Here is a 23,987-nt window from a genome sequence, read left to right as displayed (position 1 = left end):
TGTTGCGGAGCACGGGCTCTAGGCACACAGGCGTAAGTAGTTGTGGCGCACAGGCTTAGTTGCTCTGTGGCATGTGGGATCTTCCCGGACCAGGGCTCGAACCCGTGTCCCCTGCATAGGCAGGTGGATTCTTAACCACTGTGCCACCAGGGAAGAAGCCTCTGTTCCCCTCTTTCTATGCCAGTTTTTCTGTCAGTTTGGTTTTTGGTTTCGTCTCGTTTTGTTGGGGTTTGTTTTTTGTTTGGTTTTTTGTTTTTGTTTTGTTTTTTAAATTTAATTTTTTAAAAAAATTTATTTATTTAGTTTTTTTTTATTTTGGGCTGTTTTGGGTCTTTGTTTGTGTGTGAGGGCTTTCTCTAGTTGCCGCAAGCGGGGGCCACTCTTCATTGCCGTGCGCGGGCCTCTCACTATCGCGGCCTCTCTTGTTGAGGAGCACAGGCTCCAGACGCGCAGGCTCAGTAGTTGTGGCGCACGGGCCGAGTTGCTCCGCGGCATGTGGGATCTTCCCAGACCAGGGCTCGAACCCGTGTCCCCTGCCTTCGCAGGCATATTCTCAACCACCACGCCACCAGGGAAGCCCTTTTTGTTTGTTTTGTTTTGTCTGAGCTGCGTGGCTTGCAGGATCTCAGTTCCCCGACCAGGGATTGAAGCCGGGCCAGGGCAGTGAAAGCCCGGAATCCTAACCACTAGGCCACTGGGGAACTCCCCAATTCGGTTTTTTAATTGAAAGTTGTAGAAGTCAGTTTGGCTAACTTAAGCAAAAAAAAGAAATTTATTGAAAAGAAAAATTGAATAACCAGACCTCCAGAAATTCAGGAACCAAGGTATTCCTGTATAGCTAACAAAATTGACATTGGAATGACTCCATTCAAATCATTAGGTTACTCCTCTGAAGATTTCCATTTCTAGTAGTTTTGCCTAGTTTGAGTCACATACCCATTTCTTGGGCCTTAGGACGAGAGGAGGAAGTAGAAGGTCTTCAAGGACTATCCCACCACTTTTGAGAATTTATCCTATATATATGTTGTTGTTGTTTTTTTTAATATTTATTTATTGATCTTTGGCTGCATTGGGTCTTCGTTGCTGTGCCTGGGCTTTCTCTCTTTGCGGCGAACGGGGGCCACTCTTCGTTGTAGTGACTTCTCTTGTTGCGGAGCACGGACTTTAGGTGCACGGGCTTCAGTAGTTGTGGCTCGCGGGCTTCAGTAGTTGTGGCTTGTGGGCTCTAGACCGCAGGCTCAGTAGTTGGGGCGCATGGGCTCAGCTGCTCTGCGGCATGTGGGATCTTCCCTGACCAGGGATCGAACCTGTGTCCCCTACATTGGCAGGCGGATTCTTAACCACTGCGCCACCAGGGAAGTCCTATATGTATGTTTATTGTCTACGAAATAACATGTACAGAACTTTTCATTTCAACATTCTGTTTGTAATAGCAACATGTCTACCAGTATCTTAAGTGAATGGAAGTAAGATGTAGACAGTGGGTATGGTATGTTTAAATAAGATTTACACATCAGATTTTTAATAAATATGTGGAGTATTTATTGCTTTGAAGACTTTTCCTTGACCATTTTCACTTATCCAATCATTATGCCCCTTTTGTGTATACTTGATAAACTTTGAGATATAACCTAGAATGTTTATTAGGTGTTACCATGTATCCTAGTATTAAGTTAACTTAGCATCAATGTTAAGTCACATTCTTTGTGTGTGAGGAATTGGCCTTATCAGATGCTGAAGTAGAATGGTTGTATTGTTCTGCTACAAAGCAAGTTCTAGATTTTAGATGACTAATTTTTTTCCCTCTATAGCTCAACAGAGCATTCCAAGAGGAGGATTCTCCAGCTACTTTTTATTGCATCAGTATGCAGTGGTTTAGAGAATGGGAAAGTTTTGTGAAGGGTAAGGATGGAGGTAAGTGTTTAACTGAAAGACGAAATTCTTTGCAGATTTTTTGTTTATTTAACAAATGTTTTTTGAATATCTACATGCACTTGGGATTACACTACAGAACAAGAGAGAAAAAAACGTACATTCTAGTTTATATGTTGGTTATTTTTAATTTTTTAAAAACTTTCATGGATTATAGCATATTCATAGCAGATATAAAGGAACTGAATAAAAATTAGTCTGTGATCTTAACATTGAAAAATTTTTTAAAAAATCCTTCCAACAATAAGATTGGTTAAATTATAGTTTATCCATTACAATAGGATACTATGTGGACTTTAAAAATTATTTGTGTAACAGTGTTTAAAATTTAAAAATAAGATGTTCTTGATATATGAAAAAGCTTATAATGCAGTATGCATAGTTGGAACCTTTTGTTTAAAAAAAGAAAAAGGCAAACATATGCAAAGGCAGAAAGACCTCAAAGGTACTAGAACAGTTTGCCTGTCTTTCTGTAGTAGGATAACAGTATCTATTTCCTTCTTGTGCCTTTTTTTTTTTTTTAAAACAGTTTTTGATAATGAACATGCACTGTACTTTTGCATCCAGGGGGAAAACAGGGTTTCTTTCCTTAAATTAAAAAAAGGGGGCTTCCCTGGTGGCGCAGTGGTTGAGAGTCTGCCTGCCAATGCAGGGGACACGGGTTCGAGTCCTGGTCTGGGAAGATCCCACATGCTGCGGAGCAACTAGGCCCGTGAGCCACAACTACTGAGCCTGCACGTCTGGAGCCTGTTCTCCGCAACAAGAGAGGCCGCGATGGTGAGAGGCCCGCGCACCGCGATGAAGAGTGGCCCCCGCTTGCCGCAACTAGAGGAAGCCCTCGCACAGAAACGAAGACCCAACACAGCCAAAACTAAATAAATAAATAAAATTAAAAAATTAAAAAAAAAAAAAAAAAAGGATGCACTTTGGGAATTTGCTGGCAGTCCAGTGGTTAGGATTCCGCACTTTTCACTGCTGAGGGCCTCGGTTCAATCCCTGGTCGGGGAACTAAGATCCTGTAAGCCGCAGGGCGCAGCTTTTTAAAAAAAAAAAAAAAAAAAAAAAAAAAGATGCATTTTAACATTTCATTTTATAATGCTTTTATTTTTAGTTTAATGACGGTCTAAAACCAAGAATTGCATTTCTTTTTAAATTACAAAGAATTGTTCTTTTGTAGCATTAAAAGTGCATTTTAACCTGTAATCCCCAAATGGATACTTAAGAAATCATTTTTATTAAATTTTGGATGGTACTGAGAGAACTTCTCTCAGCTTCTTTCCTGGTTCCATTTTGGGGGAATTAAGACCCAAAAAGGAAGAAACTCAAAAGAAGACAGTTAAGAACTGACTATAATAATCTGACTAAAAAATAATCTGATTATACAGTTGTATCCTTCATTAATTCAGGCATAGAAATATGCAGTTCTTTGGTGCATTTATACATTTTGATTATTTGTTTTTCCTTTTGACTTAGATCCTCCAGGTCCTATTGATAACACTAAAATTGCAGTCACCAAATGTGGCAATGTGATACTCAGGCAAGGTAAGTTTGACTAATACTATTAAGCCTTTATTTGTTAGTAATTTGTCACACTGTTAAGAATATATCATCACTAGCCGTTTATACCACCTTTATATCCAGCTCAATGATGTAATTCATACATGAATTAAGACAAATAGTGGAAAAATTGCCAATGTTTAATTTTTATCTGAAGAAAGATTTTAAGGCTGTTAATAGGAGGCAGGGAAAAGGATCTCTAACTCTTTAAGGCAGACCATAAAGTTGCAACTTATAACAGTGTGGGCCGGTAGTCTGAAGATTCATGTTCCAAAAGTTCTCAATTATTCCTAGAGTATTCATGCTGGGGGTACATTATGAAAGCTTTTGCAGTATGAATATGTAGGTTTGTAAATATTATTCTTTCTCTATATACTTAATTTTAGGAGCAGATTCTGGTCAGATTTCTGAAGAAACATGGAATTTTCTACAGTCTATATATGGTGGGGGGCCTGAAGTTATCCTACGACCTCCGGTTGTTCATGTTGACCCTGATGTAGTACAAGCAGAAGAAAAAATTGAAGTAGAAACTCGGTCTTTGTAATTTTGAGGATATAGAGAGTTCTGATGAGAAATCACTTTCACTTCTGCTGACATATTCCCATGCAAAAACATTCCTAAAAGCATGTTTATTTTCTTGATTTTTAATATTTTATCTTTTATTCCTTCTTACTGGGCATTATGGAAGAATGTGTCAAAATGTATAATATTCTACAGGTTGGTATATTTAATGCTAGATAACTTATCATAAAGTCTTTCAGTGTAATATTTTTGAAAAAAGAAGGAATAATTGTGATCATTTGGTAATCAGTAGGTTATCTTTGATCTTTATACTACATGTAAATCCATAGTATCCTTTGTAGCTTTGTAAATACTTTTGCTTTGAAAACTTTTTCATTACTCTAAGCCACCATAATTCTGACCAATCTTTTCAGTTCTCCAAAAACCTAATTTAATTGTATAGTTTTGACATGGCTTCATATAATAAAGAGCCTATTTTAAATGGAGAGTAGTAGTCAGAAAAATGTTGTTAATCTCCTAAAGCTCAGGAAACTGTTAGGGTGTCACTTCTTTTGCACTGCAGCATATAAACTAGCATATTAATATTTACAAAATGTCTTTTTGAGTGTATCAATGGTGTATTTAGTCTGAGTGGAATTTGTGTCAACAGATATTAGTAATTTATTGCCTCTTATACTGTAAAATGTTAAATTTCAGTTCCTATAACCCTGAATAGTATTCATTAATATCAGTAAAAAAACTTAGGGTTAGTTTTAGGGCACTTTTTATTTTGAGAGCATGGAGTATAGAATGTGTCAATGAGATTGTCGATAAAGCTGAAGCCTCTTGCAAAATGATTTTTTAAATGAAATGCATAAAGTCTTTTTGAATAATATAATATGCACTGCTATTTGCTTGATTATGTGATGTCAAAAGTTTAACTATATTCCAAGTACAAAAACAAACTGGATTACTTTGAGAATGTTGAATAGCATTCACAATGGCTTTGTTTTGGTTTGGGGCAGCTGCCACCAGCTAAAACAGTGTTATTAAAATTAGTTCAATAAAAATGATTTAAAAATGTATAACTTGGATGTATTTATTTAATAGATATTAAGGGTGAAGGGTATAAAGTTTGTTAATGTTAATGTCTTGTTATTTCTTAATCAGAAGTATGCAAAATAAGAAGTCATTTGGTATAGTATTTGAAGTTTTGGTATTTAGTGAAATGAAATAATCAGCCATTAGAATCTATTTGAATTTTGTAAAAAAAATAGTTTTTAGCTTTCTTCTTTCTCATGATTATGCTATAATCCTCTTCAAGGATTGAATGATATTACTGATCTGTCTTGTATCACCAGAGATCAGTGTAATGCCTGGTATTTAGGAGATAATCAAAAAAGATTAGTTTTTAATAGTGCTTGCCATTTATTACATATTTATGATGTTTCAGTCACTCAACTAAGGGCATTACTTATATATATATATATATATATATATTTTTAATATATTTATTTATTTAGTTAGTTTTGGCTATGCTGGGTCTTCGTTGCTGTGCGCACGCTTTCTCTAGTTGCAGCAAGCAGGGGCTACTCTTTGTTGCAGTGTGCAGGTTTCTCATTGCAGTGGCTTCTCTTTGTTGTGGAGCACAGGCTCTAGGCATGCGGGCTTCAGTAGTTGTGGCACATGGGCTCAGTAGTTGTGGCTCGTGGGCTCTAGTGCACAGGCTCTGTAGTTGTGGTGCACGGGCTTAGTTGCTCTGCGGCATGTGGGATCTTCCCGGACCAGGGCTCGAACCCATGTCCCCTGCATTGGCAGGCAGATTCTTAACCACTGCACCACCAGGGAAGTCCCGCATTACTTATATTTAATCCCAATTATAACCCTATGACTTAGGTCAGGTGGTTTGCCCAAAATCGTACAACAAAGAAGTAGCAGATATGGGACTCCAACTAAAGTCATTGCAACTTTATACCACTGTTCTTATTCACCATATTTTCTCCCACTGAATTATTTTAAAACAGATTATAGTATTACTATTAGATTCATTAATAGCATCTGTCATTGGGATATATAATATGGTAAAGAATACTGGTCTTGGACTTCGCTGGTGGTCCAGTGCTTAAGACTCCGTGCTCCTACTGGGGCATGGGTTCGATCCCTGGTTGGGGAAGTTCCGCATGCCGTGCAGGGCAGCCAAAAAAAAAAAAAAAGAATACTAGTCTCTAAAGGTTTATATAATTTTTTTTTTACATTATAATCATCAAAATACATAACAAAATAGTACGTAAAGGATTATTAGCAGTCCCACAGACTCTCAGCTAAAAGTTGGCATATGTGTTAACAGGTGTCAAATAAAAGATATGGTTTCTCTGAGGATGATTTTCTTAGAAATACTTAAGCTGAGAAATAGAAAAATTGCAGTTAAGGGATAGTGAGAGCCTACAATATTTTAAGAATACTACATTGATTTATAACATGAAGGTGATTAGTTTTTGGACTTTGGAGTCAGTTTGCTTCTGTTCAAATCCTAGTAGATAAGTCATCTTCCAGCTATGAGTTGGAACAGCACTTAGAGTTCTCTATCTCCAGCTTTTTTCATCTCTTAAACGAGAATGTTTCAGGTTGGGTTTTCCAGGACGCAGACACTGAGATGGAGTTAGAAGTACAAATGATTTCTTGGGAAGTAACATCAGTGAAAGAAAATGGGAGGAAGCAGGATTGAGCAGGAGTTATCAGAACATAATGCTGACCTTACAGAGTTTCTGCCAGCTCTGTGGAAAGATCTGGAGCTAAGATTGTCCATTAGAGAAGTCCTGCATTGGGCAGAAATGGCTAGGCTCTTGTACTGTCACTGACTAGTGGCTACCTGGAAAAGAGAGTACCTCATATTGACCCTGGAGGGACTAACAGCAAGATGCTATCAGCCAAGCACTCTCCTCTCATCTGGGTAATAAGTGCTTTCTTGAAGAATGGTCTGAAAATCTGTGTGTCTGCCATACTTGATTATAAGATTATGATAGTTATGTGTATTGTTATATATATTATACTTAACATAATTTGGCACTTGATGATGTAGTCCCTTATTCTCTTTCTCCTTTTCAAAATGTGTAACTTTTAAGGATACATCTTTGTAAGAGGGCTGCCAAAAATATTTAATCTGAATCTAATCATGAGGCGGGGGGGAATTGTGATAATTGTTTAAAAAAGGCACATTATACAGAACAGCTTTCCTGGACTCTTCAAAAAATTAGTGTTATGAAAGACAAAAAAAGACTGATGAAGTTTAAGAGAACATGACAACAAAATGTAATGTGTGATCCTGGATTGGAGGAAATAATTTATAAGGAGTGATACTGGGACAGTTGGGGAAATTTGGATAGGGAGTATATATTAGATAATCGTAATGTATCAATGTTAAATTTCTTGAGTGTGATAACTACTGTAGTAATGTGAGGGAATGACCTTGGTAGGAAATACATGGTAAAGTTTTTAGGGTTAACGTCATGCTATATGAAATAAACATATGTGAGAGATAAAGCAGGGAGAGAGAGTGCAAAGAGGTGGCAAGTGTTAATAATTGGTGAATCAAATCAAAACCACAATGACATGTCACCTCACACCTGTCACAATGGCTATCATTAAAAAGAACACAAATAACTAATGTTGGCCAGGATGTGGAGAAAAGGGAACCCTTGTACACTCTTGGTGGGAATGTAAATTGGTGCAGCCACTGTGGAAAACAGTATGGAGGTTTCTCAAAAAACTGAAAATAGAACAACTATATGACCCAGCAGTTCCATTCCTGGGTGTATATCCAAAACATATAAAAACATGAATTCAAAAAGATACATACACCCCAATGTTCATAACAGCATTATTTGTAATTGCCAAGACATGGAATCAACCTAGGTGTCCATCTGCAGATGAATGGATAAACAAGATGTGAAATGTACATATATATATATATATATATATATATATATATACTCAGCCATAAAAAGAATGAAATGTTTTCATTTGCAGCAACATGGATGGACTTGGAGGGTATTAGGCTAAGTGAAATAAGAAAGAGAAAGACAAATACTGTATGATATCATTTACACGTGGAATCTAAAAAATACAACCAACTAGGGAATATAACAAAAGAGAAGCCGACTCACAGATACAGAGAACAAACTAGTGGTTACAAGTGGGTAGAGGGAAGGGGTGAGGGGCAATACAGGGGGAGGGGATTAAGAGATGCAGACTATTAGGTATAAAATAAGCTACAAGAGTATATTGTACAGCACAGGTAATATAGTCAATATGTTAAAATAACTATAAATGGAGTACAACCTTTAAAAATTGTGAATCACTATATTGTACACCTGTAACATATAATGTTATACATCAACTGTACTTTGATTTTTAAAAAGGTTAAGTAAAATAATTGGTGAATATAGGGGTTCACCCTATTCCTGGAACTTCCAATAGGTTTGAAATTTTTCAAAATAAAAAGGGGATTTCCTGGCAGTCCAGTGGTTAGGACTCTGCACTTCCACTGCAGGGGGCATAGGTTCAATCCCTGGTCAGGGAACTAAGATCCCACATACCGTGAGGCCAAAAAAAAAGTTGGCGTCAAAAAGCAGTTGTTACCAACCCTACCCCCCAAGTTTAAAAAATTTAATCTTCCTTGATCCTGACAATGACTCCATTGCTCAGAAAGGTTATGATTTTGCATTGCAAGATTATGGATTCGGGTTAATTAAGAAGTATATACTCTGATACTCATATATCCTGAACTATTACTAAACTGCTTGCAGTTTTAAAATGTAGTTTTAAGAAGGCATAGAATTTCAGAACCATTTAGAATCACTGAACTTAAAAAGTGAAGATGGGAAGACTAACTATATCTATATACCTTTACATGGTAATCATAAGATACTTATTTTTGCATCAATTTAGCTCCCAGAGTTTAGTGACATCTTTAGTGATCCTTTGTCAGTTCGTCAGGATAACATACTACCACACCAGCTCTTCCAAACCTTGCCTTTCCCTTGGTTGCAGTAAATAATCTTATCCCTCTTTTGTTAAGATTGAGGAGGCATAAGCTTCTTTGTCTTCCTTCTGTTGCCACCTCTTAATATTTGGCATCTTTCTGCATTAGAGAAAGGAGAAGCCCTTCTGTTTCCCTCTCTGACTTCCTCTCTTCTCCCATGAATTTATTTATTCATTCAGGGTACTTTTCATGCCCTTTCACTTTCCTCAGTACATTGTTTTTTAATTAAAAAATTTTTAATTGAAGTACAGTTGAGGTACAACATTATGTAAGTTACAGGTGTACAATATAGTGATTCACAATTTTTAAAGGTTATACTCCATTTATAGTTATTACAAAATATTGGCTATATTCCTCATGTTGTACAATATATCCTTGTAGCTTATTTTATACCTAATAATTTGCACCTCTTAATCCCTGACCCTTATATTGCCCCCCCTTCCCTCTACCCACTGGTAACCACTAGTTCTCTGTATCTGTGAGTCTGCTTCTCTTTTGTTATATTCATTAGTTGGTTGTATTTTTTAGATTCCACACATAAGTGATATCATACAGTATTTGTATTTTTCTGTCTGACTTATTTCACTTAGCCTAATACCCTTTAAGTCCATCCATGTTGCTGCAAATGGCAACATTTCATTCTTTTTTATGGCTGAAATGGTAATCCATTGTAATACACCTCAGTACATTTTAAAATTAAGTATCGGGACTTCCCTGACGGTCCAGTGGTTAGGACTCAGCGCTTTCACTGCAGGGGGCACGGGTTTGATCCCTGGTCAGGGACCAAGATGCTACATGCACCACGTCATGGTCAAAAATAAAACAAAACAAATTTAAGTATCCACACCATAGACTTTCTCAACCTTCCCCTTTTCACTTGCACCTTCCCCTGCCTTCACTCTTGCTAAATTTTCCCTTATTGGGAGGGAGAAGGTGAGGGAAGTTAGTATTTCCTAGACCAATTTGCCACACCTAATTTTTTTTTTATTGAGGTATAGTTGATTTACAATGTTGTGTTTGTTTCAGGTGTACAGCAAAGTGATTCAGTTATACATACATATATCGATATATCTATTTTTTTCAGATTCTTTTCCCTTACAGGTTATTACAAAATAATTGAGTATAGTTCCCTGTGCTATACAGTAGTTCCTTGTTGGTTACCTATTTTATGTATAGTAGTGTGCATATGTTAAACTCCTAATTTATCTCTCCCTCCACCCTTCCCCGCTGGTAACCATAAGTTCGTTCTCTAAGTCTGTGGGTTTCTTTCTGTTTTGTAAATAAGTTCATTGTATCATTTTTTTAAGATTCTGCATATGTGATATCATATATAATATATGTCTTTGTCTGACTTACTTCAGTTAGTATGATAATCTCCAGGTCCATCCATGTTGCTGCAAATGGCATTATTTCATTCTTTTTAATGGCTGAGTAATGTTCCATTGTATATTGGAATTTCTTTATCCACATTTTCTTTATCCATTCACATATTGATGGACATTTAGGCTGCTTCTATGTCTTGGCTATTGTAAATAGCACTGCAATGAACACTGGGGTGCATGTATCCTTTTGAACAATGTTTTTCTCCAGATATATGCCCAGGAGTGGGATTTCTGGATCATACGGTAGCTCTGTTTTTAGTTTTTGAAGGAACCTCCATACTGTTCTCCAGAGTGGCTGTACCAATGTACATTCCCACCAACAGTGTAGGAGAGCTGCCTTTTCTTCACACCCTCTCCAGCATTTATTGTTGTAGAATTTTTTTATTTTATTTTTGGCTGCATTGGGTCTTTGTTGCTGTGCGTGGGCTTTTCTCTAGTTGCGGCAAGCAGGGGCCACTCTTCGTTGTGGTGTGCAGGCTTCTCATTGCGGTGGCTCCTCTTGTTGCGGAGCACGGGCTCTAGGCATGCGGGCTTCAGTAGTTGTGGCACGCAGGCTCAGTAGTTGTGGCTCGCGGGCTCTAGAGCGCAGGCTCAGTAGTTGTGGCGCACGGGCTTAGTTGCTCCGAGGCATGTGGGACCTTCCCAGACCAGGGCTCAAACCCGTGTCCCCTACATTGGCAGGCGGATTCTTAACCACTGCGCCACCAGGGAAGCCCTGTTGTAGACTTTTTGATGATAGCCATTCTGACTGGTGTGAGGTGATATCTCGTAGTTTTGATTTGCATTGCTCTAAATAATTAGCAATGTTGAGCATCTTTTCATGTGCCTCTTGGTCATCTGTATGTCTTCTTCGGAGACATGTCTTTTTAGGTCTTCTGCCCATTTTTTTATTGGGTTGTTTGCTTTTTTGATATTGAGCTGCATGAGCTGTTTGTAAATTTTGGAGATTAATCCCTTGTCAGTCAGGTTGTTTGCAAATATTTTCTCCCATTCCGTGGGTTGTCTTTTCTTTTTGTTTATGGTTTCCTTTGCTGTGCAAAAGCTTTTGAGTTTAAGTAGGTCCTATTTGTTTATTTTTGTTTTTATTTCCATTACTCTAGGAGACGGATTGAAAAGATATTCGGGAGATTTATGTCAAAGAGTGTTCTGCCTGGGACTTCCCTGGTGGCATAGTGGTTAAGAATCTGCCTGCCAGTGCAGGGGACATGGGTTTGAGCCCTGGTCCGGGAAGATCCCACATGCCACGGAGCAACTAAGCCTGTGTGCCACAACTACTGAGCCTGCGGTCTAGAGCCCGTGAGCCACAACTACTGAGGCCTGCGTGCCTAGAGCCCATGCTCTGCAACAAGAGAAGCCCCTGCTCGCCACAACTAGAGAAAGCCGTCACACAGCAACGAAGACCCAATGCAGCCAAAAATAAATTAAAAAAAAAAAAAAAAAGTGTTCTGCCTATGTTTTCCTCTGAGAGTTTTATAGTATACAGTCTTACATTTAGATCTTTAATCCATTTTGAGTTTATTTTTGTGTATGGTGTTAAAGAATGTTCTAATTTCATTTTTTTACATGTAGCTGTCCAGTTTTCCCAGCACCATTTATTGAAGAGACTGTCTTTCCTCCATTGTACAGTCTTGCCTCCTTTAATGTAGATTAATTACCCGTAGGTGCATGGGTTTATTTCTGGGCTTTCTATCCTGTTCCATTGATTAATATTTCTATATTTGTGATCTATATTTGTTTTTGTGCCAGTATCATACTTACTGACAAAGTTCTTACTTGATTGGTCTACACTCTTGTTACTGAAACAAACTTGGGTCCCCTTGCCTGTGCACAGTAAAGCCAATCTACTGACACCAGGTCGTGGTGAAGGAAAGTGCAGCATTTACTGTAAGGCGCCAGACAATAAGTCCAGGGCAGCTAGTGTTCAAAACATCCCAACTCCCCCAGTAGGTTTCAGGGAGACATCTTTATAGGCAAAATTTGGGGGCAGGGCTGCCGGATGTGTAACCCTCCTTTAATTTGTTGGTGGTGAGGTAACAGGGTGGTATTCCAGGAATCTCAGTCATCAGCCTTCTGGTTCCAATTGGTCTGGGGTCCAGTGCTTATGCTCAGCCTGAAGTTACCATCTTCCACCTGGGTGGGGATCTTAGTTCCTGTAGAAGAACTCAGAGATATGTATCAAATTGTTATGCACATCCCCCAGGAGGAACCAGGATCTCACCCCATTCTGCACTATTGTTTCTTTTTTTAAAAAATTTATTAATTTATTTACTTTTGGCTGTGTTGGGTCTTCGTTGCTGCGCAAGGGCTTTCACTTGTTGCGGTGAATGGTGGGGGGGGGGGGCTACTCTTCATTGCGGTGTGTGGGCTTCTCATGGTGGCTTCTCTTGTGGAGCACAGGCTCTAGGCGTGTGGGCTTCAGTAGTTGTGGTGCACAGGCTTAGTTGCTCTGCGGCATGTGGGATCTTCCCGAACCAGGGCTGGAACCCGTGACCCCTGCAATGGCAGGCGGATTCTTAACCACTGCGCCACCAGGGAAGCCCCTTAACTATTGTTACTTGACTGCTCCTCCTTTGTTTTTGCATTCCCTCATTTCCCTGGTTAGCAACTGTTTGAGTCTGCCCTTTGGAATACAGGGAAGGTCTAGGAGGCTGAATGAAGCCTATTTCCTACAAACAAGAAACAGGGGACATAGAAAGGGCTTATACCGGGAGGGCCGCACAGGGTCCTGCTCTGTTTCACTCCTTGCTTCCACTTCAGTATTTACCCTCTTTACTTTTCAAATCTCTGGCTTTTACTGTTGCCACCTGGCTCAAAAAATTTTTTTCCTCTTATATGGCTTATTAGCAATCATTACTATTTTCATAACTAACTTTGGAATATTATATGCAGTTAATTATATCAGAAAGATGCAATTTCCTTGTATTTTGAAGCTACTCCTTAAGTCTCAAAGGAAGATGATCAGTTTGAATATACTAGTTACCATTTTGAAGGATTGTGAGTAAGGAGATTAGGAAGAAACTGCCGTGTAACTCAGATCGGGACTTGAACCCATGTGCCGGGACTCAAACCCAGCCAAAACCCAGATTGGGACTTGAACCCACAGTATTTTAACTGAGATCAGACACCTGGTCTCAGGACTTAATGAAGCTCAGGTTCTTGATGTCTCTTCACAGAAAGAATTCCGAGAGAGACAAAGTGATAGGTGAGAAGATTTGTTTATGGAGAAACACACTCCACAGAGTGTGGGCTGTCTCAGAAGGCGAGAAAGGCACCAGGGTATGGGGGTTGTCAGTTTTTATAGGGGTGGGTAATTTCATAGGCTAATGAGTGGGAGGAGTATTCCAGCTATTTTGGGGAGGGGTGGGGATTTCCAGAAATTGGGCCACTGCCCACTTCTTGATCTTTATGGTCAGCCTTGGGACTGTCATGGCGCCTGTGGGTGTGTCATTTAGCTTGCTGATGTGTTACAATGAGTGTATACTGAGGCTCAAGGTCTACTGGAAGTGGACTTGTCTGCCATCTTGGACCTATTTGCTTCTAATCAGTTTATGTCATGTCCTTGGGCTGTGTCATTCTTCTAAAGGTTGTGCCCTGCCCCCTTACCTCCTGTCTCTCTAGGGGAAAAAAATGGGCTATCATTCAAAACTATTAACAACACAACCACTACTAATCCCTACTAATTTTGAGTTCTTAGCAAGTGTCAGACACTAGGCTAAATGTGTTTACAAACAAATTAATGTTCCTGAGTACATACAACTTTTTTTTTTATAACTTTTTTAAAAAATTTATTTTTGGCTGTGTTGGGTCTTTGTTGCTGCGCGCAGGCTTTCTCTAGTTGCGGCAAGCAGGGCCTACTCTTCGTTGCGGTGCTCAGGCTTCTCATTGTGGTGGCTTCTCGTTGCAGAGCATGGGCTCTAGGCGTACGGGCTTCAGTAGTTGTGGCATGTGGGCTCAGTAGTTGTGGCTCGTGGGCTCTAGAGCGCAGGCTCAGTAGTTGTGGCATATGGGCGTAGTTGCTCCGCGGCACGTGGGATCCTCCCGGACCAGGGCTCGAAGCCGTGTCCCCTGCATTGGCAGGCGGACTCTCAACCACTGTGCCACTAGGGAAGTCCCCATACAACTATTAAGTGTCAGAATTCAAGCCCACATGTGTCTGATTCCAAAACCTATGCTTCTGTCAGAAGTCACAAGTAAATTTCCAGTTAGAAAGTCCAATGACTTTCTCAATGACAACTATATCCTGAAACTTCCCTCCTTCAAGTTGCATGGTGCTGCTTTCCACACATTTTTTTCCCTCTCTGCATATCTGCCTACTGTGGCTTCTCTTTCTGGATGTTAAATGATAAATCTCTGTTGTTCTACCTTTGTAAATACATATCCTCTTATTTAGAGAGCACGTTTACTCCCTTGCTTTCAACATCATGACTTTTTTTTTCTTTTTTTTTTTTTGGCCGTTCCGCACGGCTTGTGGCATCTTAGTTCCCTGACCAGGGATTGAACCCAGGCCCTTGGCACTAAGAGCAGGAATCCTAACCACTGGACCGCCAGGGAATTCCCTGAAATCACTTCTTTTATTTATTTTTTTTAACATCTTTATTGGAGTATAATTGCTTTACAATTGTGTGTTAGTTTCTGCTTTATAACAGTGAATCAGCTATACATATACATATGTTCCCATATTCCCTCCCTCTTGCATCTCCCTCCCTCCCACCCTCCTTATCCCACCCCTCTAGGTGGTCACAAAGCACTGGGCTGATCTCCCTGTGCTATGCGGCTGCTTTCTTTTACTTTTTTATTTTATTATTTTTAAAATACTTTTTAAAAATATTTATTTATTTAGCCTGTGCCAGGTCTTAGTCGTGGCATGCAGACTGTTAGTTGCAGCATGCATGTGGGATCTAGTTCCCCAGTGGTCCACAAACTTTTTGGCACCAGGGACCGGTTCTGTGGAAGACAATTTTTCCACAAAATTGGGGGGTAAGGTTCAGGCGGTAATGCGAGAAACGGGGGGTTCAGGCGGTAATGCGAACTATGGGGAGCTGCAGATGAAGCTTCGCTCGCTCGCCCGCTGCTTACCTCCCGCTGTGGGGCCCAGTTCCTAACAGGGCGTGGACCGGTACTGGTCCATGGCCCGGGGGTTGGGGATGCCTGTAGTGCCTTGACCAGGGATTGAACCCAGGCCCCCTGCATTGGGAGTGTGGAGTCTTACCCACTGGACAACCAGGGAAGTCCCAATATCACTTCTTTGAAAATGATTCTCAAGTATAGTTTACTACCATCAATGCCTCTTACAAACTCTATTCTCAAATTTCTAACTCTTTGCCGAATGTATCTACTTAAGCGTCAGTCACCTAAAGCTTGAACAATCTGAAGAGCAATAGTCATTAGCAGAATGGGCTTCAGAGCCAGTGTATCAATTACTTTTGCTACAATAATGCTATGTAACAACCCCAAAACTCAGTAGTATACAAGAACATTTATTTTACAAGTCTGGGGAAATGAGCTAATCAGGCCCTGGCTGATCTCGCCTGGGCTCACTCCTCACTCGTGTATCTGCAGTCAGCTGAGGGGTGGCTAAGCTGGCCTCTAAACTTTGCTAGGCTCACTCATTTTTCTAGGGTTGGGCTGATCGACGATGACTTCCATGGAGATGACTGGAGCAAATTGGTTCTGTTTCTTATGTCCTTCAACATGTTCTCTTGGTCATGGCAGAGAGACAAGTCGTTTTCAAGTCTCTGCATATGTCCTATCTGCTAATATTTGCTTGACCAAAAAGCAAGTTGCGTGGTGTAACTCAGAATCAAGGAGGGGGGAATACATTCTACTTTTAATGATAGGCACTTGGCAAAAGACGTGGATACACAGAGATGTGAACAATTAAGGTCATTAATACAATCAATCTACAATAGTCAAATTGCTTGCATTGAATACGGGCTCTTCCACCTATTAGCTGTGTGACCTTGGCAGGTTCTCTCACCTCAGTTTCCTCATCTGCAAAATGAGTATCTACCTTGAGTTGTTACGAAACTAAATGTTTAAAAGATACAAAGTACATAGTAAATGCACAGCATCTCTCTCCCCAATTTTGGGTGCATATAACATGCCCTGTCAGATGCATAATCCCACAGTGCTTTTCACATGTCACCAGTGCCAGAAAGTCCAGGACACCAGCCCATCCCTCTATAGGGCTCCGAATACTAAGTAGATAGTGACTTTGATAATTCATGTCTGAAGTGTGTATTGTTTGGCAAAATTATGGAGGCATAGTTATTTATGATAGCAACTATTCAGGTGCAGATTTATCAGACAAGCCTTTTGGGTTTAAGTTCCTTCAATTCTCTGTCTCTCACCCGTGTGAAGTTCTGCTGCAGGACCTGAGGACACTGAAGTATGAGACTGTTCATGAACATAGCAGCTGGTGTAGTTCTCCAACAGTAAAGTCATGATGCTACTCAAACTGAAGATGATCCTTTGTAGTGTAACAAAGGGCCCCAAAACTTACTGACTTAAAATGAAGATTTATTATTTTTCATAATTTTCTGGGTCTGGGTGGTTCTTCTCCCTGTGGCGTTGTCTGGAGTCACTCATGAGGTTAATTGAGCTGGCAGATTTGCTGTGCTGGAAGGTCCAAGAAGGCTTCTCACATAACCAGGGCCTTGGAGCTGTTGGCTGAGGCACTACATTTATTTCCATCAAGGCCTCTCTCTCCAGGATCTCGTCCCCCAGGGGCTTTCCATATGGCTTCCCTCTGTAGAAGGATAGCCCACTCTCCCTTACTCCCCCGCAGCTACATTCCAGGAAGGTGAAAGAAAATGCTGCAGGCTTCTAAAGGGTTGGAACTGGAACTGACACAGTACCATTTTTGGCCATCTTCTTTTGGGAGGGAACTATATAAGGGCTTGAATACCAGGAGGCATAGTTCACTGGGAGACACCAATGTAACTGTCTAACATGTTTGATGAGCCAGGTGAAGTGAGGGGGTCATACAGTATTTGGTTATCCCACTTTTAAAGATACAAGGATTGGGGCTTCCCTGATGGCGCAGTGGTTAAGAATCCGCCTGCCAATGCAGGGGACACGGGTTCGAGCCCTGGTCCGGGAAGATCCCACATGCTGCGGAGCAACTAAGCCCGTGCGCCACAACTAGTAAGGCTGCAAGCCACAACTACTGAGCCCCTGTGCTGCAACTACTGAAGCCCACGCGCCTAGAGACCCTGCTCTGCAACAAGAGAAGCCACCGCAGTGAGAAGCCAGTGCACCACAAAGAAGAGTAACCCCCGCTCGCCGCAACTAGAGAAAAACCCGCGCGCAGCAACGAAGGCCCAATACAGACAAAAATAAATTAATAAATTAATTAAATAAATTAAAAAAAAAAGAAATAAAGATACAAGGATTGATCAGTGGGTTCAGATGGTAAGAGCTCAATCCTTTCATCGTAAAGTTACTGATCAACTTATCAACGAATAGTATTATCTACTGATATTATTGCTTGATTCAGTTATTTCATTACAGGTTGCAAAATGGTGATTTTTCTAACTCTACTATTCTTTTTGAGGGACTTTTTCAAAATCTTCTTTACACTGTAAATGGACTGTGGAAAAAGAAAGTGGTTCTGGATCTGTGATGTGATAAATGTCAAAACCAGTACTAACCTGGAGCCCTTGGGGTCAGTTGAGATCGCTCCTTTAGTGCTTGGTTTAAAGACCCTTGAGTGCAGCCAGTTGGGGCTACTTGTAGTTCCCCTCTCACATTCCCACACATTCACATTCATGCAGTTCCCTCTGCTGAAAATGGTCTTTTTTCTCTGCAAAGTCATGCTGTAACTGAAATGCCAACCCTTGTAGAAAACCTTTCCCAAGTCCTCCTCTGTTGCCACAATACTTTATTTATATCTCTATATAGAACTTCTGCAGCTCAAACTTGGGTAAGCTACTTAACCTCTCTAAGCCTATTTTCTCATCAAAAAAAATGTGAATATTGTCACATGTTGGGTTCTCCAGAAGGAAGACTCTTACATGATTACTGTGCATATTTATTAGGGAATGCTCTTTGGATCATCACTTGTGAGAGAGAAGGGAAGAATGGGGCAGAGGGAGAAGTCGAGCTGCAATGCAGTCTTAATGGAATGCAGGTTGTTCTGGGGATGGGATGACCCATCAGAACTGTCCCAACTTGAGGTGAGAGGGCTGGGCCTTCCAACAATTTGTAGACAGATATTTGCCTCCTGGGGAAGGGGTGTGACATTAGGCAATGCCAGAAGGCGGCTGACAGCTGATGGCTATGGCTGTCTGTGGGCAACACTCCTGGCTGCTGGGGTAGTATATCCCTCGTTCCTGAAGGGGATCTGAGAAGTACATTTCAGTGCCCCCCACTAATAGCATCTATCTCAGGATTACTGGAAGCCTAAAATAGGATACGGTGTAAAAAGTACATAGCATACTGCCTGGCACATAGGACTCAAGAAGAGCTAATTGTTAAGGTTACTATAAATTAGTACTTGGCTCTTAAAAGCATATAGAGCAAGGTAGGGAAACCTTGTTTTGTTAATTTTTGTATCTTTAGTCCTAGTATAGGGCCTGGAACTAATTAGATTCAATAAAGGCTTGTTGATGTGTCAGTATAAAAATATACCTGCCATCCCTGGTCTCCAAGCAGATGTTTTTTTGAATTGAACTCTCAACTAAAACAAATACAAAAAGGCATTTCAAGCATTTAATAACTTTTATTAGCAAAATAAAAGGAGGCACATATCCACTTGCCTGAAAAAAAAGTTTCAAACACAAGGTAAACAAAAGCAATGAAGCAGTACTGGACAATTGCTGAAGAGCTCCAGTTAAAATGGCTTCTACCACTGCATTTGATAGTTTTGGAATATAATCTTCAAATTATATAGAGGGAAGGAGATTTAGTTCAGCTTTTTCACAGCTCATAAATGGTGAGGCTGTCAATGAAACTACCAACCCAAAGTAAGTACTTATCTCCATCAATGGGTATTGGGCCTTTATTTTCCTGCATGCTCACGACAGTTCCTTGATATACTTTAATACAGTATCATACACTGCTTTGTGCCAGACACAGGTTCTGTGGATACAGCAAGATCAAAGGTTACAAAGTCCCTGCCTAAAAGGATCTCAGGACTCCCTCTTGCGAGAGTACCAGAATCACAACTAACTGCTGAACAGTCATTGAGAGGAAGATACTGGAACTCACCAAAAAAGATACTCCACATCCAAAGACAAAGGAGAAGCCACAGTGACATGGTAGGAGGGGCGCAATCACAGTAAAATCAAATCCCATAACTGCTGGGTGGGTGACTCAAACTGGAGAACACTTATACCACAGAAGTCCACCCACTGGAGTGAGGTTATGAGCTTCAGGTCAGGCTTCCCAACCTGGGGGTCCAGCAATGGGAGGAGGAATTCCTAGAGAATCAGACTTTGAAGGCTAATGGGATTTGATTGCAGGACTTCGACAGGACTGGGGGAAAGAGACTCCACTCTTGGAGAGCACACACAAAGTAGTGTGCGCATTGGGACCCAGGGGAAGGAGCAGTGGCCCCATAGGAGACTGAACCAGACCTACCTGCTAGTGTTGGAGGGTCTCCAGCAGAGGTGGGGGGTGGCTGTGGCTCACCGTGGGGACAAGGACACTGGCAGCAGAAGTTCTGGGAAGTACTCCTTGGCATGAGCCCTCCCAGAGTCTGCCATTAGCCCCACCAAAGAGCCGGGTAGGCTCCAGTGCTGGGTCGCCTCAGGCCAAACACCCAACAGGGAGGGAACACAGCCCTACCCATCAGCAGACAAGCAGATTAAAGTTTGACTGATCTCTGCCCACCAGAGCAACACCCAGCTCTACTCATCACTAGTCCCTCCCATCAGGAAGCTTGCACAAGCCTCTTAGATAGCCTCATCCACCAGAGGGCAGACAGCAGAAGCAAGAACTACAGTTCTGCAGCCTGTGGAACGAAAACCACATTCACAGAAAGACAGAGAAGATGAAAAGACAGAGGACTTGGTAGCAGATGAAGGAACAAGATAAAACCCCAGAAAAACAACTAAATAAAGTGGAGATAGGCAACCTTCCAGAAAAAGAATTTAGAATAATGATAGTGAAAATGATCCAGGACCTCAGAAAAAGAATGGAGGCAAAGATATAGAAGATGCAAGAAATGTTTAAAAAAGACCTAGAAGAATTAAAGAACAAATACCTAGAAGAATTAAAGGACAAACAGAGATGAACAATACAATAACTGAAATGAAAAATACACTAGAAGGAATCTATAGCAAAATAACTGAGGCAGAAGAACAGATAAGTGACCTGGAAGACACAATGGTGGAATCCATTGCTGTGGAGCAGAATAAAGAAAAAAAAAATATAAAGAAATGAAGACAGCCTAAGAGACCTCTGGGACAACATTAAACCCAACAACATTCACATTATAGGGGTCCCAGAAGGAGAAGAGAGAGAGAAATGACCCGAGAAAATATTTGAAGAGATTAGAGTCAAAAACTTCCATAACATGGGAAAAGAAATAGTCACCCAAGTCCAGGAAGCAGAGAGAGTCCCAGGCAGGATAAACCCAAGAAGAAACACACCAAGACGCATAGTAATCAAATTGACAAAAATTAAAGACAAAGAAAAATTATTGAAAGCAACAAGGGAAAAATGACAAATAACATACAAGGGAACTCCCATAAGGTTAACAGCTGATTTCTCAGCAGAAACTCTACAAGCCAGAAGGGAGTGGCATGATATATTTAAAGTGATGAAAGGGAAGAACCTACAACCAAGATTACTCTACCCGGCAAGGATCTCATTCAGACTCGACGGAGAAATCAAAAGCTTTACAGACAAGCAAAAGCTAAGAGAATTCAGCATCACCAAACCAGCTCTACAACAAATGCTAAAGGAATTTCTCTAAGTGGGAAACACAAGAGAAGAAAAGGACCTACAAAAACAAACCAGTAACAATTAAGAAAATGGTAATAGGAACATACATATCGATAATTACCTTAAACGTGAATGGATTAAATGCTCTGAGCAAAAGACACAGGCTCGCTGAATGGATACAAAAACAAGACTCATATATATGCTGTCTACAAGATACCCACTTCAGACCTAGGGACACATACAGACTGAAAGTGAGGGGATGGAAAAAGATATTCCATGCAAATGGAAATCAAAAGAAAGCTGAAGTAGCAATACTCATATCAGATAAAATAGACTTTAAAATAAAGAATGTTACAAGAGACAAGGAAGGACACTACATAATGATCAAGGGATCAATCCAAGAAGAAGATATAACAATTATAAATATATATGCACCCAACATAGGAGTACCTCAGTACATAAGGCAAATGCTAACAGCTATAGAAGAGGAAATCAACAATAACACAATAATAGTAAGGGACTTGAACACCTCACTTACACCAATGGACAGATCATTCAAAATGAAAATTAATAAGGTATCACAAGCTTTAAATGACACAATAGACCTGATAGGTTTAACTGATATTTATAGGACATTCCATCCAAAAGCAGCAGATTACACCTTCTTCTCAAGTGCACATGGAACATTTTCCAGGATAGATCACATCTTGGGTCACAAATGAAGCCTCAGTAAATTTAAGAAAATTGAAATCATATCAAGCATCTTTTCTGACCACAACACTATGAGATTAGAAATCAATTACAGGGAAAAAAACGTAAAAAACACAAACACATGGAGGCTAAACAATACGTTACTAAATAACCAAGAGATCACTGAAGAAATCAAAGAGGAAATCATAACATACCTAGAGACAAATTACAATGAAAACACAACGATCCAAAACCTATGGGATGCAGCAAAAGCAGTTCTAAGAGGGAAGTTTATAGCAATACAAGCCTAGCTCAAGAAACAAGAAAAATCTCAAATAAACAATCAAACCTTACACCTAAAGAAACTAGAGAAAGAAGAACAAACAAAACCCAAAGTTAACAGAAGGAAAGAAATCATAAAGATCAGAGCAGAAATAAATGAAATAGAAACAAAACAATAGCAAAGATTAATAAAACTAAAAGCTGGTTCTCAGTTTGCAGGGCAGAAATAGAAACACAGATGTAGAGAACAAAAGTATGGACACCAAGGGGGGAGAGTGGCGGGGGGGGCGGTGGTGGTGTGATGAATTGGGAGATTGGGATTGACATATATACACTAATATGTATAAAATGGATAACTAATAAGAACCTGCTGTATAAAAAAAAATAAAATTCAAAAATTCTAAAAACAGAAAAACCCTAAAAGCTGGTTCTTTGAGAAGATAAACAAAATTGATAAACCATTAGCCAGACTCATCAAGAAAAAGAGGGAGAGGACTCAAATCAATAAAATTAGAAATGAAAAAGAAGTTACAACAGACACCACAGAAATACAAAGCATCCTAAGAGACTACTATAAGCAACTCTATGCCAATAAAATGGACAACCTGGAAGAAATGGACAAATTCTTAGAAAGGTAACCTTCCAAGACTGAACCAGGAAGAAATAGAAAATATGAACAGACCAATCAAAAGTAATGAAATTAAAACTGTGATTAAAAATCTTCCAACAGACAAAAGTCTAGGACCAGATGGCTTCACAGGTGAATTCTATCAAACATTTAGAGAAGAGCTAACACCCATCCTTCTCAAACTCTTCCAAAAAATTGCAGAGGAAGGAACACTCCCAAATTCATTCTATGAGGCCACCATCACCCTGATACCAAAACCAGACAAAGATACTAAAAAAAAAGAAAATTACAGACCAATATCACTGATGAATATAAATGCAAAAATCCTCAACAAAACACTCGCAAACAGAATCCAACAACACATTAAAAGGATCATACACCATGATCAAGTGGGATTTATCCCAGGGTTGCAAGGATTCTTTAATATATGCAAATCAATCAATGTGATATACCATATTAACAAATTGAAGGATAAAAACCATATGATCATCTCAATAGATGCAGAAAAAGCTTTTGACAAAATTCAACATCCATTTATGATAAAAACTCTCCAGAAAGTGGGCATAGAGGGAACCTACCTCAACATAATGAAGGCCATATACGACAAACCCACAGCAAACATCATTCTCAATGGTGAAAAACTGAAAGCATTTCCTCTAAGATCAGGAACAAGCCAAGGATGTACACTCTCGCCACTATTATTCAACATAGTTTTGGAAGTCCTAGCCACGGCAATCAGAGATTAAAAAGAAATAAAAGGAATACAAATTGGAAAAGAAGAAGTAAAACTATCACTGTTTGTGGAGATGACATGATACTATAAATGGAGAATCCTAAAAATGCCATGAGAAAACTACTACAGCTAATCACTAAATTTGGTAAAGCTGCAGGATACAAAATTAATGCATAGAAATCTCTGGCATTCCTATACACTAATGATGAAAAATCTGAAAGAGAAATTAAGGAAACACTCCCATTTACCATTGCAAGAAAAAGAACAAAATACCTAGGAATAAACCTACCTAGGGAGACAAAAGACCTGTATGCAGAAAACTATAAGACATTGCTGAAAGAAATTAAAGAC

General features: G+C 39.9%; 1 protein-coding gene across 4 annotated transcripts in view; it reads left to right on the top strand.

The window, feature by feature from the left end:
* Positions 1–5,075, top strand: part of USP33 (ubiquitin specific peptidase 33) — a 62,960-nt gene extending 57,885 nt beyond the window's left edge. The window contains exons 21-23 of one of the 4 annotated variants that reach the window (XR_005021855.1): positions 1,812–1,914; positions 3,406–3,474; positions 3,876–3,943. Coding sequence is in view for 3 of the 4 variants with exons in the window: in XM_036869097.1 (XP_036724992.1) it covers positions 1,812–1,914; positions 3,406–3,474; positions 3,876–4,033 (330 nt within the window). In the remaining variant the exon portion in view is untranslated. Of the gene's footprint in view, positions 1–1,811; positions 1,915–3,405; positions 3,475–3,875 lie in introns of all 4 variants that reach the window. The other 3 variants (XM_036869097.1, XM_036869074.1, XM_036869083.1) reach the window with 3 other exon arrangements.
* The last annotated feature ends 18,912 nt before the right edge of the window (positions 5,076–23,987 follow it).

This window comes from Balaenoptera musculus, chromosome 1 (genome assembly GCF_009873245.2).
Source record: "Balaenoptera musculus isolate JJ_BM4_2016_0621 chromosome 1, mBalMus1.pri.v3, whole genome shotgun sequence".
NCBI lineage: Eukaryota > Metazoa > Chordata > Mammalia > Artiodactyla > Balaenopteridae > Balaenoptera > Balaenoptera musculus.
The sequence above is the reverse complement of the archived record's forward strand: the minus strand, read 5'-3'. Positions and strand labels throughout refer to the sequence as shown.